This window comes from Balaenoptera ricei, chromosome 18 (assembly GCF_028023285.1).
Source record: "Balaenoptera ricei isolate mBalRic1 chromosome 18, mBalRic1.hap2, whole genome shotgun sequence".
NCBI lineage: Eukaryota > Metazoa > Chordata > Mammalia > Artiodactyla > Balaenopteridae > Balaenoptera > Balaenoptera ricei.
The window spans coordinates 50,756,497-50,771,733 of record NC_082656.1 but is presented as its reverse complement, the minus strand read 5'-3'; the positions used below and the strand labels follow the sequence as shown (position 1 = coordinate 50,771,733).

The following is a 15,237-nucleotide window of genomic DNA, read 5'->3' as shown; positions in this document are numbered from 1 at the left end:
AAAAACTGATTTTCTTTTTTTATAAAATAGGGATTCTATTACCTTTAAAATACTTTTAGTGAGGAACAAATTAAAAGAAAACTTATGAATTTTAAAGTTCAATACAAATATTGTACACCAGGCACTGGCCATACAATGATGAATAAGACAGAGGTACACTAAAGAAATGTACTGTCTAGGGACTTCCCCTGGTGGTCCAGGGGCAAAGACTCAGCACTCCCAATGCAGGGAGCCTGGGTCTGATCCCTGGTCATGGAACTAGATCCCACATGCTGCAACTAAGAGCCCACATGCCACAACTAAAATATCCCGCATGCCACAACTAAAGATCCTGCATGCCACAACTAAGACCCGACGCAGCCAAATAAATAAAATATTAAAAAAAAAAAAAAAGAAATTTACTGTCTAGAGGGAGAAAGGGATGAGACAGATAATTATTAAATAACATGGAAATTCAATGACAGAGATATTAACAAGGCAATAGGGGCCATCAAGAAGGAGCATTCTGGGAATAAGAATTAACTCATAATGAACACAGACTACTGGGATCCAATAATCTTAACCCAATATGATTTTGAAAAAGCCTACGGTGGTAAAAATTATGACAAAATGGAAAAAGTACCTCACGATGATTTAGAAGTTGTTCCAAATCTAATGCCATTTGATTCTTCATGTGCTGCAAAGCTGACTTTTCTTTATTTAAATTGCTGGAAAAAAAAAACCCACAAAGATTTTAAAAGTTGTCATACTAATATAAATTTAATTAACAAATAATAAATAGCAAACGACTAAATCTGATGGTTTGAATTAAAGAAAAATTAAATTTATAGTTCATAAAGATATCAGATCAGTGACTACAATGTTTGATTCAATATTGGCCTAGCTATTTTATAAGAATACTTTTTCTTTTTCTTTTTTTTTTAAATGTTTCTTTTTTTAAATTTTATTTATTTATTTATTTATTTATGGTTGTGTTGGGTCTTCATTTCTGTGCGAGGACTTTCTCTAGTTGTGGCAAGTGGGGGCCACTCTTCATCGCGGTGCGCGGGCCTCTCATCATCGCGGCCTCTCTCATTGCGGAGCACAGGCTCCAGACGCGCAGGCTCAGTAATTGTGGCTCACGGGCCTAGTTGCTCCACGGCATGTGGGATCTTCCCAGACCAGGGCTCGAACCCGTGTCCCCTGCATTGGCAGGCAGATTCTCAACCACTGCGCCACCAGGGAAGCCCCAAGAATACTTTTTCTTTTAACAACTATTTGACAATGCAACTGAGGTGTTTTCTGAGAATACTTTCCTGCCTAGTAGGGGCATAAAATTGGTGTTTTAAAGATGACTGGTTGCTCCTGAAACGTAAAAAGATGAAGTGGGACTTATATAAAAGGTAAAAAGAAAGTACGTATGGGCACCATATTAAAATTTGAGACACTGAAAGTCAAATTATAACATTTATCCTTAAAACTGAAAGTAGTATTTTATAATTTATCACATACTAAATTACCAGGTATATAACTGAGTGAGATAAATGAATCAGATATTTGATCTACAGTAAACTCGGGGAAACAATTTTTTTTTTTTTTTTTAAATAAATTTATTTATTTATTTATTTATTTTTGGCTGTGTTGGGTCTTCGTTTCTGTGCAAGGGCTTTCTCCAGTTGCGGCGAGCGGGGGCCTCTCACTGTCGTGGCCTCTCCCGTTGCGGAGCACAGGCTCCAGACGTGCAGCCTCAGTAGTTGTGGCTCACGGGCCCAGCCGCTCCGTGGCATGTGGGATCTTCCCGGACTGGGGCACGAACCCGTGTGCCCTGCATTGGCAGGCGGACTCCCAACCACTGCGCCACCAGGGAAGCCCCGGGGAAACAATTTTTGTCTCCAAATTCTTAGTTCAATCTTCAACTTCTAAGTCTGCATTGTGAATTTCTCTTTGAAATGACCTATCTTCTGATAGGAAAGGGTGAGAAGCCTAATTGTAAGGACATGTTAATATTTTAAAACATAAATATTTGAGGCCTGCCTTATACTGTCCGGAGTTTGATTATTCAACATATAAAAATATTTAGAACCATTAAATAAAATATTCTTTGAAAGCCACTCGGATGAGTCTACTCAGCCAGCACTACAAGGATTAAGAAAAGCAACAACGAACTGAAGCAACATCATTCCTTGAATGTCAAAACAAAATCTGTAAAGGTAAAATTAATGAGAATTGTTTTGCTGAACAGGTAAGATGTTTTAAGTTATACTTTGAGAAAATAGGACGCCACCAATTTTCAAAGTATCAGGGAGAAGTTTTTTTAAACTCAGTGAATAGTAGTAGGTATTCTGAAAGCACTAGTAATTCCAAGGACTTAAGAGTAAAAAAATGTACATTTTCCTCCTTCCTACTAATTGAGAACTTCCCCAAGGAAGCATCAGAGTTTGTCCTCTGAGAAGAAAGACGAGATGCAGCTCTGACTTCAGTTTCCAACTGTGCCACTGACTCAACTGTGTGGTATAAAGCACGACTCATACCACCCCACTGAACCTGTTTTCACATCTGTAAAAGTGGAAAATAATACTCATGTATGTCAAAGGGACATGTGAATTATCTAATGAATGATTATATAAAACACTGAACACATAAAACTCTACAAAATGCTATATCGTTTTACTAATTTAGATGAGAAACAGTCATCAGAGGAAAACAGTAATTAAATGTCAATAAAGGTAAGCAGCTCAGCACAAAAACAAACTGGCTTTTGGAGTTAGGCGTCAGAGATCCTACTGAGCCGAGGAGTTGAAAAGAACTAGATGATAAAAAGGAAACTGAGTGCTGTGCTCTGCTCGAGTCCCCCAAAGCATGGTAAAGATCAGGTGTTTCTGTAACTTTAAAATTCTATCTTTAGCTAGGATCACACTGAAGACAAAATATTTTTCTTTCTCTTTTTCTTTCTTTTATTTTTCTATTATTTTTTGGCTGTGTTGGGTCTTCGTTGCTGCATGCGGGCTTTCTCTAGTTGCGGCAGGCAGGGGCTACTCTTCGTTGCAGCACACGGGCTTCTCACTGTGGTGGCTTCTCTTGTTGCAGAGCACAGGCTCTAGAGCGTGCAGGCTTCAGTAGTTGCGGCGCATGGGCTCAGTAGTTGCGGCACGTGGGCTCAGTAGTTGCGGCGTGCGGGCTTAGTTGCTCTGTGGCATCTGGGATCTTCCCGGACCAGGGCTCGAACCTGTGTCCCCTGCACTGGTGGGTGGATTCTTAACCACTGAGCCACCAGGGAAGCCCCCAAAATATTTTTCAAAGTGAAAATAAATGTTCAGTAAATACAAATAGGAATATTCGAGGAACAGATGTGTTCATATACATGCATATATACATGTACCCACATAGACGCAGAATGTAAACATGCGCTCACATGCAGTACATACATGGGTGCGCACGCACGCACAAACACATACACAGACACACAGACACACACACATAGGCTCTCAAATACCAATAGGCCCATTAAGTAAAGTGTAGTGTAATAGGAACGGAATGTTGATGTAATTGAAGGATTTTGACTGAATAATTCATTAGAAATGCTTTATATGTAGTGTTTAATTTTTTCAGAATAAAGTAAGTATTCCATATTTAAATAACAAAGCTAACCATATAACATGGAATAAAAGGTAAGTGGATAAACTGGTTGACAAAGCAACTCAGTTCTATTTGCAAGACGTTGGCTCCACAGACAATACTTGGATATATATTTTCGAAGTCTTAGCCTTCTCTTCCTTAAATTACAAGGGAGACTACCTTCAACACGTGGGTCTCTAAAACTGAATACGATGATTATTATACTCTGTGTTCTTCCACACAAAGTAATTACTCAATAGAAGTTTAGTCTCCATAAGACATTTCATAACAGTGGAAACTTCCCTTTAAAAATACAAAGCTTCTATGCGTGACTCATAAAGCAACTACAAAACAAATCTCCTTATAAGCACGTCTACCGTGAATGGTATATTACACCCATAATTGTTCAATTCACTGTTAATTATTACTCAGAAATTCATGTTTATGGCTCTGTTTCACCTGCTATATGAAAACATATTCCTGATATATTGTTCTTTAACTTCCTGGATCAATATACTCTGGCCTAGCCTTATAAGCGTCTAAGTAGTCTTTTCTTCCTAAATGACTAGTTAATGATAAATGGAGAACTGAAAACAGAGAAAGAAAACTTATGCTAATTATTCTCTTTCCATGCTTCCTTTGGTCCTGAACTACAGATCAAACAATATAACCCAGATTGTCTCTTGTGGATTGGTGGAGGAGAGTTAAAAGTACTACTTTTAGAACAGAGTATTACGTCCATGACAGTTAGTAGTGATATCTCAAATGTTAGCTTTTAACATGTTTATCATGATTTCATTTTAGTGCATGTTTACGCTAATCTTTCTAGGCATTGAATAAATTGTATCGATGGCTAAATTGGCAAGTTGTGGGTGTGATATAGTGATATTGTTTTATTTTGTAAGAAAATGATAAAATTTATATTCAGTTCTTTAAAGAGCTTTTATTGTATAAGCTAGAGAAACATTTACAAATTAATCAGTTAATGTAAGTATTCTTTACAATTAAAATCCACACCCAGCAAAAAGAAACAGGAATTATCAAGGAACATAATCACTTAGCCATCTTTTTGGATGGTTCATCGAATGTTTAAATTTCGAATTAATGAAGGACAAGAGGAAGGGAGGTAACATTTACTGAGCTTCTCCTGTGTGCCGGAAGCTTTTTATATATGTTACTTCATTTAATTTTCACAACTACCCCTTGATGTTCACATTAATATCTACATTTTACAGCCACATTTACCATGAGAAGAGAAATCAGGCTGACGTGTAGTCAAAGCCCAGGATAATTCTACTCTATTTGAAATGCCGTTGGCTCAGAGTCAGGGTGACGGTAGATAGAAATGTGATCTAACCTGTTGTATCTGACTTGTTGATTGTATTGTATGGCATCACATCCTTTCATTCACGTCATCAGGGTACAGCTACAGCATCTCACAAGCCATAATTAAAATACTGAAAGCACCTTAACTTTCCACATTAGAAGATAGTTGCTTCAGTGAAGAGCAAGACTTCATATCCTGTGAAATATTAGTTCAGAATCTACTAAAATAGTATACAGTAAATATATGAGACACAGACAGCTTTAAAGGCCTCAGAGGTTTAGCACATAAAATATTTTTTTTTGTTTAATTCCATAATTGGCATAGTTGTTGTGATTACTGTTGCTGTAATTAAGGGTGTCCTAATTTTTGTCAAAATTCAGCATATTTTGAGAAATGTTATTTCTCACTTCAAAGATAATTTTCAACATAAAAATGTGTTAAATATAAGACAATACTAATAATAGCAAACATTTAAAAAGCATTTTTAATAATGTGTAGGAATAGTGCTATATATATTACAAAGGTTATATCATTTAATCCTCTGAATAACCATGTGAATTAGGTGCTGTTGGTGCCACTCTCATTTCACAGATGAGAAAACTGGCTATAGGGTCCAGTACCATAGCTATTAGCTAGCCACAAGTGGCAATGAAAATTAATATTAATTTAATTCAAATAAAATTAAAATTTTAGTTCCTCAGTAACACTAACCATATTTCACATGCCCAATAGCCACATGTAGCTAGCAGCTACCATACTGGACAATGCAGATAGGGAATTTTTTTTTTTTTATTATGACATATTTCAAGAGAGAAACTGTAACAAGCCCCCATGTATCTGTCACCCAGCCTCAACAATTATCAACTCATTAAAAGCCTTCCTTTTAACCAGTATTCTACACTATTTTTTTTTTGCTTCTCTTCCTTAATTACATTAGTTAAAGAAAAATTATCCCTTATTCAGATTAGAACATAGGGAGGCAGTATAACATAATGGTTAAGAGTATGGAATTAGAAAGCAGACAGATCTGGATTCAAATTTTGGCCCTATCACAAAACTAATATGTTTTTAGATGACAACTTGCTAAATTTCTCTAGGGCTGAATTTGTTCATCATTACAATTTTCTCCTGTAGCTGGCTATTATTTTTCTCTATATTAAACATTTTCAGCTTTCCTAGTTCTTAGTAAAATAAATATTCAAATAAACTTACTTGAAGGTAACTGTGAAAGAGGTAATTTTTTCCACAGGCCTTTTATATATCTCTGCTCCAAGATTACAAAGGTAAGACAAAACACTATATAAAATTTCAAATATATCAAATATATAATATGGAAAGAAAAGGTTCTCTTTGGGGTTCTTTCCTCATTTCCCTAAGATAACCAAGTCTCCAGTGAATGATGAGACATAATTTCTATTGCTCCCAACAGCTATTTATAGAACTGTTTAATTAATTCACTGAATTGATTTATTAATGCTGGTTATGAATATTCTAAATATTAATTTTAACTTTAAAATTAATCTAAAAATAAATTGCTATTTATGTTGACATTTAAAACATAAATGTGATTTAAAATTACTTTATTATATTGTCAAAAATTATGATCAGGAATAAAGTTTTGGACCAATTATTTTGGTGGGGTAGAAACGAGAGGAAAAGATAACTATTCTGATTTATCAAAAAGAACACTCACAGTTTGGAGTTAATTACAGCAGTTTTATATTTTTGGTTATATATCTTAGGAAACCTGAATTTAATAGCTATCTTCTCCAATAACTATATTTTTCAATAAACTACCTTTTCTAATTCCTTAATTTAAGAATTTTCTCTCCCATCTAATTCTTCGCTTCTACCTTTATGAATTGGTTGATAATTTATTTAATTACTTATTCTAAGTAATCTTAAAATCTAATAACTAGATAACTAGCCAACTAACTAAGCATCCATGAATTAAAACCTCTTTCTGTCTATAGCATCATTCTTCTACTGTTACTTAAAAAGACTAAAATGATCATATAGATGAACAGGTAAAGAATTTGAATGATTATTCAGTGGAGCAAGTCTTTTGGATGAGATGTCATGTAAGAAAACAATTTCAATCTAAGGAAGTGAAAGGAATTTATTTACATCGAGGTAATTCATGGTTTACTTCACGTAAAGGGGCAGGGGAAGAAAAGCCTAAAAATTCCTTGGTAAAGTCAACATGAATCTAAGTAAATGTATATATTTTATCTGTTTGTGAACACCTTAATGTGATGTGACTTAGTTTTTCTAAGAGAAATTGAACTCATTACATTTAAGACCCCCTTCGTTATTTCAATTTTTTCTTCACAATTTCCAACCTGAATTCATCTATAGCAGTATTGTGCTTACAATGCCTTTATTACTTAAATAAAAGATTTGTAGATGGTTTACCTGACGTCTTTCTCAAGTTGGGTAATACACTCCTTCAGTGAATCAATCTTAGAATCTCTCTGACGCACCGATTCAATGAGATACCTGTAAGGTTGCTGAGTCTGGTTTAACAGAGAATTGGCCCTGTCAAGCTAAAGAAAAACAGATTTCATTAAAATCTAGACAATTTTATAAGAAACTAAAATTGTTCAAAATGATCTAGCACAGATACAGTACACCAACTCTCCCTTATATGAATTACTCTGAAAAGCCCTTCCTGTATAAATTCGAAGGTTTTAAAAATTATTAATCAACGTAACTATTCTTTAACTAAAAATGAAACTTTTATTTGAACTTTATTTTTACTCAAAATAATATAATCAAATGTTAATTTAGTAATTTTTCATGTCTTCATATTCCCTTCCATCTTTACTTATGTACCTAAACCACTATGTATAATTTACGCACCTAAATCACTATGTATAATTAAAATTTTAAACAATTATGTTTAAGATATAAACAACATAAAATTTACCATTTTATCCATTTTACAGTGCACAATTCAGGGGCATTAAGTACATTCTTGATGTGTAACCATCACTAGTATCTATTTTCAGAACATTTTCATCAACCCAAACAGAAACTCTATACACATTAAGCAAAAACACTCCCCTTATCCCCCAGTTCCTGGAAACCCCTATTCTCTCTGTCTGTATGTATTTGCTTATTCTAGATACCTCATGTAAGTGGAATCATATGATATTTGTCATTTTTTGTCTGCTTAATTCACTTATTGTAATGTTTTCAAGGTTCATCCATGTTGTACCATGTATCAGAACTTCATTCCTTTTTATGGTTAAATAATATTCCAACGTATGTTTATTGTATATTTTGTTTATTCATTCATCTGTTGGTGGATACTTGTGTTGTTTCCACTTTTTGGCTATTGTGACTAATGTTGTGGTGTATAAATATCTGTTTTGAGTCCCTGTTTTCAATTCCTTTGGGTATCTACCTAGGAGTGGAGTGGAATTGCTAGGTCATATGATAATTCTATATTTAACTTTTTGAGGAACTGCCAGCTGCTTTTCATAGTGGCTGCATCATTTTACATTCCTACCAGCAATGCACTTGGTTCCAATTTCTCCACATCCTCGCCAACAAAGTTATTTTATGTGCCTATTGGCCATTTGTATATCCTCTTTGGAGAAATGTCTATTCAGGTCTTTTGCCCATATTTTAGTTAGGCTGTCTCTTTTTTTCTTTTTTTTACTGTTGAATTGTAGGAGTTCTTTATATATTATGGATATTAAGCCCTTATTAGCTATATGATTTGCAAATATTTTCTCCTGTTCTGTGGGTTGTCTTTTCACTATCTTGATACTGCCCTTTGGATCACAAAAGTTTTTAATTTTGATGAAATCCAACTTACCTACTTTTCTTTTGTTGTCCATACTTTTGGTGTCATTTTAAAGAAACCACTGCCAAATCCAAGGTCATAAAGATTTTCTCCTATGTTTTCTTCTATGAGTTTTATACCTTTCTTTTTGAAATTTAGGACTCTGATCCATTTTGAGTTAATTTTTGTATATAGTGTAAGACATGGGTCTAATTTCAATCTTTTACACGTAGATATCCAATTTTACCAGCACCATTTGTTGAAAAGACTGTCTTTTCTCCATTGAGTGATCTCGGCAACCTTACTGAAAAAACCATTAACCATATATGCGAGATTTACTTCTGGGCTCTCTATTCTAGTCCATCAGTCTTATATGTCTATCCTTATGCCAGCACAACACTGTTGTAATTACTGTAACTTCACAGTAAATTTTAACTTTTTGGGTTTTTATTTATTTATTTATTTATTTATTTATTTATTTATTTATGGCTGTGTTGGGTCTTCGTTTCTGTGCGAGGGCTTTCTCTAGTTGCGGCAAGCGGGGGCCACTCTTCATCGCGGTGCGCAGGCCTCTCATTATCGCGGCCTCTCTTGTTGCGGAGCACAGGCTCCAGACGCGCAGGCTCAGTAATTGTGGCTCACGGGCCCAGTTGCTCCGCGGCATGTGGGATCTTCCCAGACCAGGGCTCGAACCCGTGTCCCCTGCATTGGCAGGCAGATTCCCAACCACTGCGCCACCAGGGAAGCCCTTCACAGTAAATTTTAAAATCTGAAAGTATGAGTTTTTCAACTTTTGTTTTTCAAGATTGTTCTGGCTACTTGGGGTCATCTGAAATTCCACAAGAATTTTAGAATGGGTTTTTCTATTGCTGCAAAAACATGCCTTTGGGATTCTGATACAGACTGCACTGAATCTGTAAGTTGTTTTGGGTGGTACTGTTATCTATCTTAACAATATTAAGTCTTCTACATACAGATGGCTAACAGGTACATGAAAAGATGTTCAACATTGCTAATCATCTGAGAAATGTAAATCAAAATCACAGTAAGATACCACCTCACACCTGTCAGAACAGCTATCATCAAAAAGACCACAAATAACAAATGTTGGAGAGGATGTGGAGAAAAGGGAACCCTCGTGCACTGTTGGTGGGAATGTAAATTGATACAGCCACTATGGAGAACAGTCTGGAGGTTCCTTAAAAAACTAAAAATAGAACTACCATATGATCCAGCAATCCTATTCCTGGGCATATATCCAGAAAAGATGAAAACTCTAATTTGAAAAGATACACACCCCCCAATACTCACAGTAGCATTACTTACAATAGGCAAGACATGGAAGCAACCTAAGTGTCCATCAACAGATGAATGGATAAAGAAGATGTGGGGTGTATATATATATATATATATATATATATATATATATATATATATATATATATATATATATATATATATATATATATAATGGAATACTACTCAGCCATAAAAAAGAACGAAATTTTGCCATTGGCAACACCATGGATGGACTTGGAAGGTATTATGCTTAGTGAAATAAGTCAGACAGAGAAAGACAAATACTATAATGTTATTTATCTGTGGAATCTAAAGAATACAACAAACTAGTGAATATAACAAAAAAGAAAAAGACTCTCAGATATAGAAAAGAAACTAGTGGTTATCAGTGGAGAGAGGGGGAAGAGAGGGGTAGGGGAGATACAAACTAGTAGGTATAAAATAAATAAGTGGGAACTCCCTGGCGATCCAGTGGTTAGGAGTCCACGCTCTCACTGCTGAGGGCCCGGGTTCAATCCCTGGTTGGGGAACTAAGATCTCACAAGCTGAGCAGCCAAAAAAAAAAAAAGAAAAAGCTACAAGAATATATTGTACACCACAGGAAATATAGCCAATATTTTATAATAAATATAAATGGAGTATAATCTTTAAAAATTGTGAATCACTATGTTGTATACCTCAAACTTATACAATGTTGTAAACCAATGATACCTCAATTTAAAAAATTAAAAAAAAAAAACCCAAAACCAACCAACCAACCAACCAACCAACCAAAAAACAATCTTAAGTCTTCTAATCCATTAGCCTGGGATGTCTTTCCATTTATTAGGTCTTCTTTAATTTATTTCAGGAATGTTTTGTAGTTTTCAGTGTACAAGTCTTTCTCCCCTTTGATCAAATTTATTTCTATTTTATTTTATAAATGAAATTGTTTTAGTTCCTTTCTGGATTGTTCAATGTTAGTATACTATGTACAACTTAGTATAGTTGTATACTATGTATATAGTTGTATATATACTATGTTGTATACTATGTACAACTTTATATTATTGTTTTTTACTTTACCTTATATCATAATCATTCTTCCAGGCTGTTAGAATACCTTCATTTATATTTTTGTATTTTTAATGGTTACAAAACTGTCTAGTAAGCCAATGTGCTACAATTTAATTACATTGTTTATACTAGTAAACATTTAGGATGCTATCAATTTTTGACTAGTATAAATAATGCTAAAACAAACTGGTTTTGTATTGTAGATGTTTTATCTTTTTCTCATATTTATTTATTTGGTTGCGCTGGGCAGGCTCCTTAGTTGCGGCAGGAGGGCTCCTTAGTTGCGGCAGGAGGGCTCCTTAGTTGCAGCACTGGGCTCCTGAGCTGCAGCTTGCTGCCTCCTTAGCTGTGGCATGTGATCTAGTTCCCTGACCAGGGATTGAACCCAGGCCCCCTGCATTGGGAGCTCAGAGTTCTATCCACTGCGCCCCCAGGGAATTTTGTTCCTTAAATTTTGTTCGTTAAATTTTTTCAGAACAGAAGATGCACTAAGGTTAAAGGGGTATAACTATGTAATACTCTTGACACATAAGAGTAAAGTTCTTTCTAAAGGATTTTATCATTTTATATACTCAACCAACCTTAGTTTTTGTTTTTTTAAAAAAATTAATTAATCAACTTATTTTTGGCTGCATTGGGTCTTCGCTGCTGCGTGCGGGCTTTCTCTAGTTGCAGCGAGCAGGGGCTACTCTTCGTTGTGGTGCATGGGCTCAGTTGCTCCGCGGCATGTGGGATCTTCCCTGACCAGGGCTCAAACCTGTGTCCCCTGCATTGGCAGGCAGACTCCCAACCCCTGGGCCACCAGGGAAGTCCCAACCTTAGTTTTCTTTTTGTTTCTTTGTGTTTACTCTTTTTCTCCTAAGCAAGTATGAAATGTATGCTAGAATAGGACTAAACACAGCACTGTCAGTATCAGGAGGCCCCTACTTTGGTACATAATAAGTTCTCAAAAAAGGTATTCTAAAGTTGGATATGCAAAAACTGAACAATAAGAACAAAAGTGGTGGATATCTATTCTTATAAGGACGAGGGGGCGGGGAAGGGAGTATTTTATTATGCAGAATAAAAAATTATAAAATTCCTGCTTTATGAACTTAAATGTTCTTTGACAAAAAAATTCTAGCTTTTTATATGAAAAAAAATTTTTTTCCTCTTTTCTTTACAATCCCTAACAAGTTTGAGGCTAAAGATTTGCTGTTTTTCTAGGACAAGAAATTATTTCTATTTCCTTCTCAAATAAACTACATTTACAAGTTCTATACATTTTTTTTCAAATTAAGATCTAAACATATTTATTTTAGCACTGCAATTTTTAAAAAAATTAATTAATTAATTAATTAATTTTTGGCTGTGTTGGGTCCTTGTTGCTGCGCGTGGGCTTTCTCTAGTTGCAGTGAGCGGGGGCTACGCTTCGTTGCGTTGTGTGGGCTTCTCATTGTCGTGGCTTCTCTTGTTGCGGAGCACGGGCTCTAGGCGTGCAGGCTTCAGTAGTTGTGGCACGTGGACTCAGTAGTTGTGGCTCATGGGCTCTAGAGCTCAGGCTCAGTAGCTGTGGCGCACGGGCTTAGTTGCTCCGCGGCATGTGGGATCTTCCCGGGCCAGGGCTCAAACCCATGTCCTTTGCATTGGCAGGCGGATTCTTAACCACTGCATCACCAGGGAAGCCCGTAGCACTGCAAGTTTTTTGGTCTTCTTCTCACAGGGAAAAAAAATAATGAGTTACTAGCAGCCTCGAAGCTGAAGGTGGAGAGAAGAGCAGGATGGGTATAGTGGAAGGTAGAGAGGAAGGCAGAAAGAATCAAGGGCAGAAACATTCATTGTGAAAGTGATCAAGCATGAGGTCCAGGTAGATGAGGAGGAAAGTGAAGCCAAGAGATGGCTGACCAACTGTTAGAGGATATGTGCACACAGTTTGAGGACCACTTTATAAAAGTTATGGAAACTATTCATCTAAATTATACTAGACATTTTTGTTATGGCTATATTAAGTATAGCCCAGGAAAAAATTCCTCAAAGAATAAGAAATGAATAGTGAAAGGAAAGAAGACTTTTTTTGGACACAATTCATTACAGTGAAAGGAGAGCCATAAAGAAAAAAATACCATAAATATTTTCTATAGTTTGGGTTTCAGTGTCCTTTTTCCTTGCTTTGGTAATCATTCTTTAAAATCTATTACAATGTCACTGGAATCTTATTACTCTACTAAGTTACTTTATGAACATTCAAATATGCAGCTGGACAAAAAAAAAACTAAGTTCTACTTACCTGTACAACCAGTTTCACTAGTCAATTAAATCAAACAATTGACATGACTTTGTTTTTACAGAACTGACCCTAACTGAATAAACTGAACTGACAAGTTGTTTTGTGTTTCGAAGTGCAGAATAGTCCGGGGTGCAGGTGGGGGGATTGGGCGGGGTAGGGAAGAACTAAGGGCAATTTCAAATTGTAGTCAGCTGTAGTCTAGAATGAGCCATGTTTAAACTTATCAAACCTAACTTGAGTTACATAAAAAATATAACAGCAGTCATTAGTCTTAATTTAGTTCGTTTTTTTCTCATTACAGCAATTACATATATTAGGTTTTAGTATTATAACAAAATTAAGGGTCAAAAGCCTTACTTTCAGAATGTATTTCTACTATACAACCTACAAACTTCTCACTCTCTAGATAATAAAACTTCTATAGTGCTGTCAATTTTAAGAATGTTTCTTTATAAGCTTGTGAGCTTCTAAATCCCCCAAATTTAATTTCATTCCTCAGGGAAAAGTACACGTTTTTCAGTGAAAAGTGATGTTAATATCTATTTTTGAAATCAGTGTAACTTAACAGAATTTAATTCCTCCAATATGGTTAAAAAAATCTTTCTGTAACTATAATCATTAGTATTAAAAAAAGTTTCACAGTCGCTCACTTTGCCTATTGTTAGTAATCTTTTCCTTATAGGAAAGCCTTAGTAATTAGTGACTCAGGAATCATATACGTAATGAATGACTCAAGACTAAACCCATGATACAACATTTTATAGAATCGTTATTTCTCCTTTGTTTCAATAAACTGTACATATGATTCAGAGAAAAGCAACACCTGATTATAATACATACGTTCTCTTAAATTTAAAAGACATATGAAGGTGACTACAATTTGTTGTGTTTTTCCTAAAAGTGGGATTTTTTTTCTTGTGGAGTTTATTTTCAAAGAAACTCCTAGAAATGGTACTCTTTCTTACCAGGGACAAAATGCATTCTGCTGAATGGAATTTAACATTGAGTTGCTTTCTGTGTATAAAATATATACAAGTGACACCTTCTAGTAGTGGTAATTAGTTGTGCTGAAAAACCCACATATCCTGTTGCCTGATCTTTCTGATTATGCCATGGAATGGAAAATGCCTATTTGAGCTCCAGTAGGGGGCAATACTTTGGTACTAATTTTCTGTGTTCTCAGTCCACAGCAGTAGTTCTCAAACCCAGCTAATCATCAGAACCACTGGGGGAAATGTCAAAAAAATGGACTTCTGGGCCCTGCCCCAGGTCCCAATGAATCAAAATTTCTCAGGGTTGGGCCTTAGATTCTGATGATCAGTCAAATTTGGAAGGCACAGCTCTTGTGATCTTGGACTTGTTATAGGCCACGCCAGTCAACTATTTTAGTAGGTGTAAAAGTACTGCACATAAACCATCTCACATGCTGAATTTGCCATCCTCCCCATAAAAGCTGGCTTCTTCTCCTAGGTCCCTATATGGTTAATGACATCATCATCTTCAACAGGGGTAATATTTAATGGATACAATTCAACCAATTAGGATGCCAGCCTTTGCACTGGGGCAGGATCCTGAAGAAACTCTGTGGTTCCAGGTGTTACTTTTTTGTTGCCAGAAGATGGGGAGGTCTAGAAGATCTTAGGAGAGGGACCAGGACAGACAGGATTGTGGTGGCAGAATGACACTTGTGGGCTGAGGGCAGCATCTGTTTACAAGTGTTTGTGCAAACAGCCTATTATTTTAATAACCAAAAGCAAGTGCGTACTCACTGACTGTCAGCCCTGCGCTGGTCCTGAGTATGGTCCAGATAATAAGGAGAAATTCATGAGAGGAGGGTGTTAAAATATTTGAAAGTAATCAGCACGGAAGTGATGACTGAAGTCACAGGAGTACATAGGACTG

General features: G+C 35.7%; 1 protein-coding gene across 5 annotated transcripts in view; it reads right to left on the bottom strand.

The window, feature by feature from the left end:
• Nucleotides 1-15,237, bottom strand: part of PIBF1 (progesterone immunomodulatory binding factor 1) — a 200,177-nt gene that overhangs the window by 27,817 nt on the left and 157,123 nt on the right. For 4 of the 5 annotated variants that reach the window (XM_059902534.1, XM_059902533.1, XM_059902535.1 and 1 more), the window contains 2 exons: nt 7,337-7,467; nt 623-707 (listed from right to left, as the gene is read on the bottom strand). In XM_059902534.1, coding sequence (XP_059758517.1) covers nt 623-707; nt 7,337-7,467 — 216 coding nt within the window. Of the gene's footprint in view, nt 1-622; nt 708-5,036; nt 5,117-7,336; nt 7,468-15,237 lie in introns of those variants that run through there. The other variant, XM_059902536.1, reaches the window with a different exon arrangement.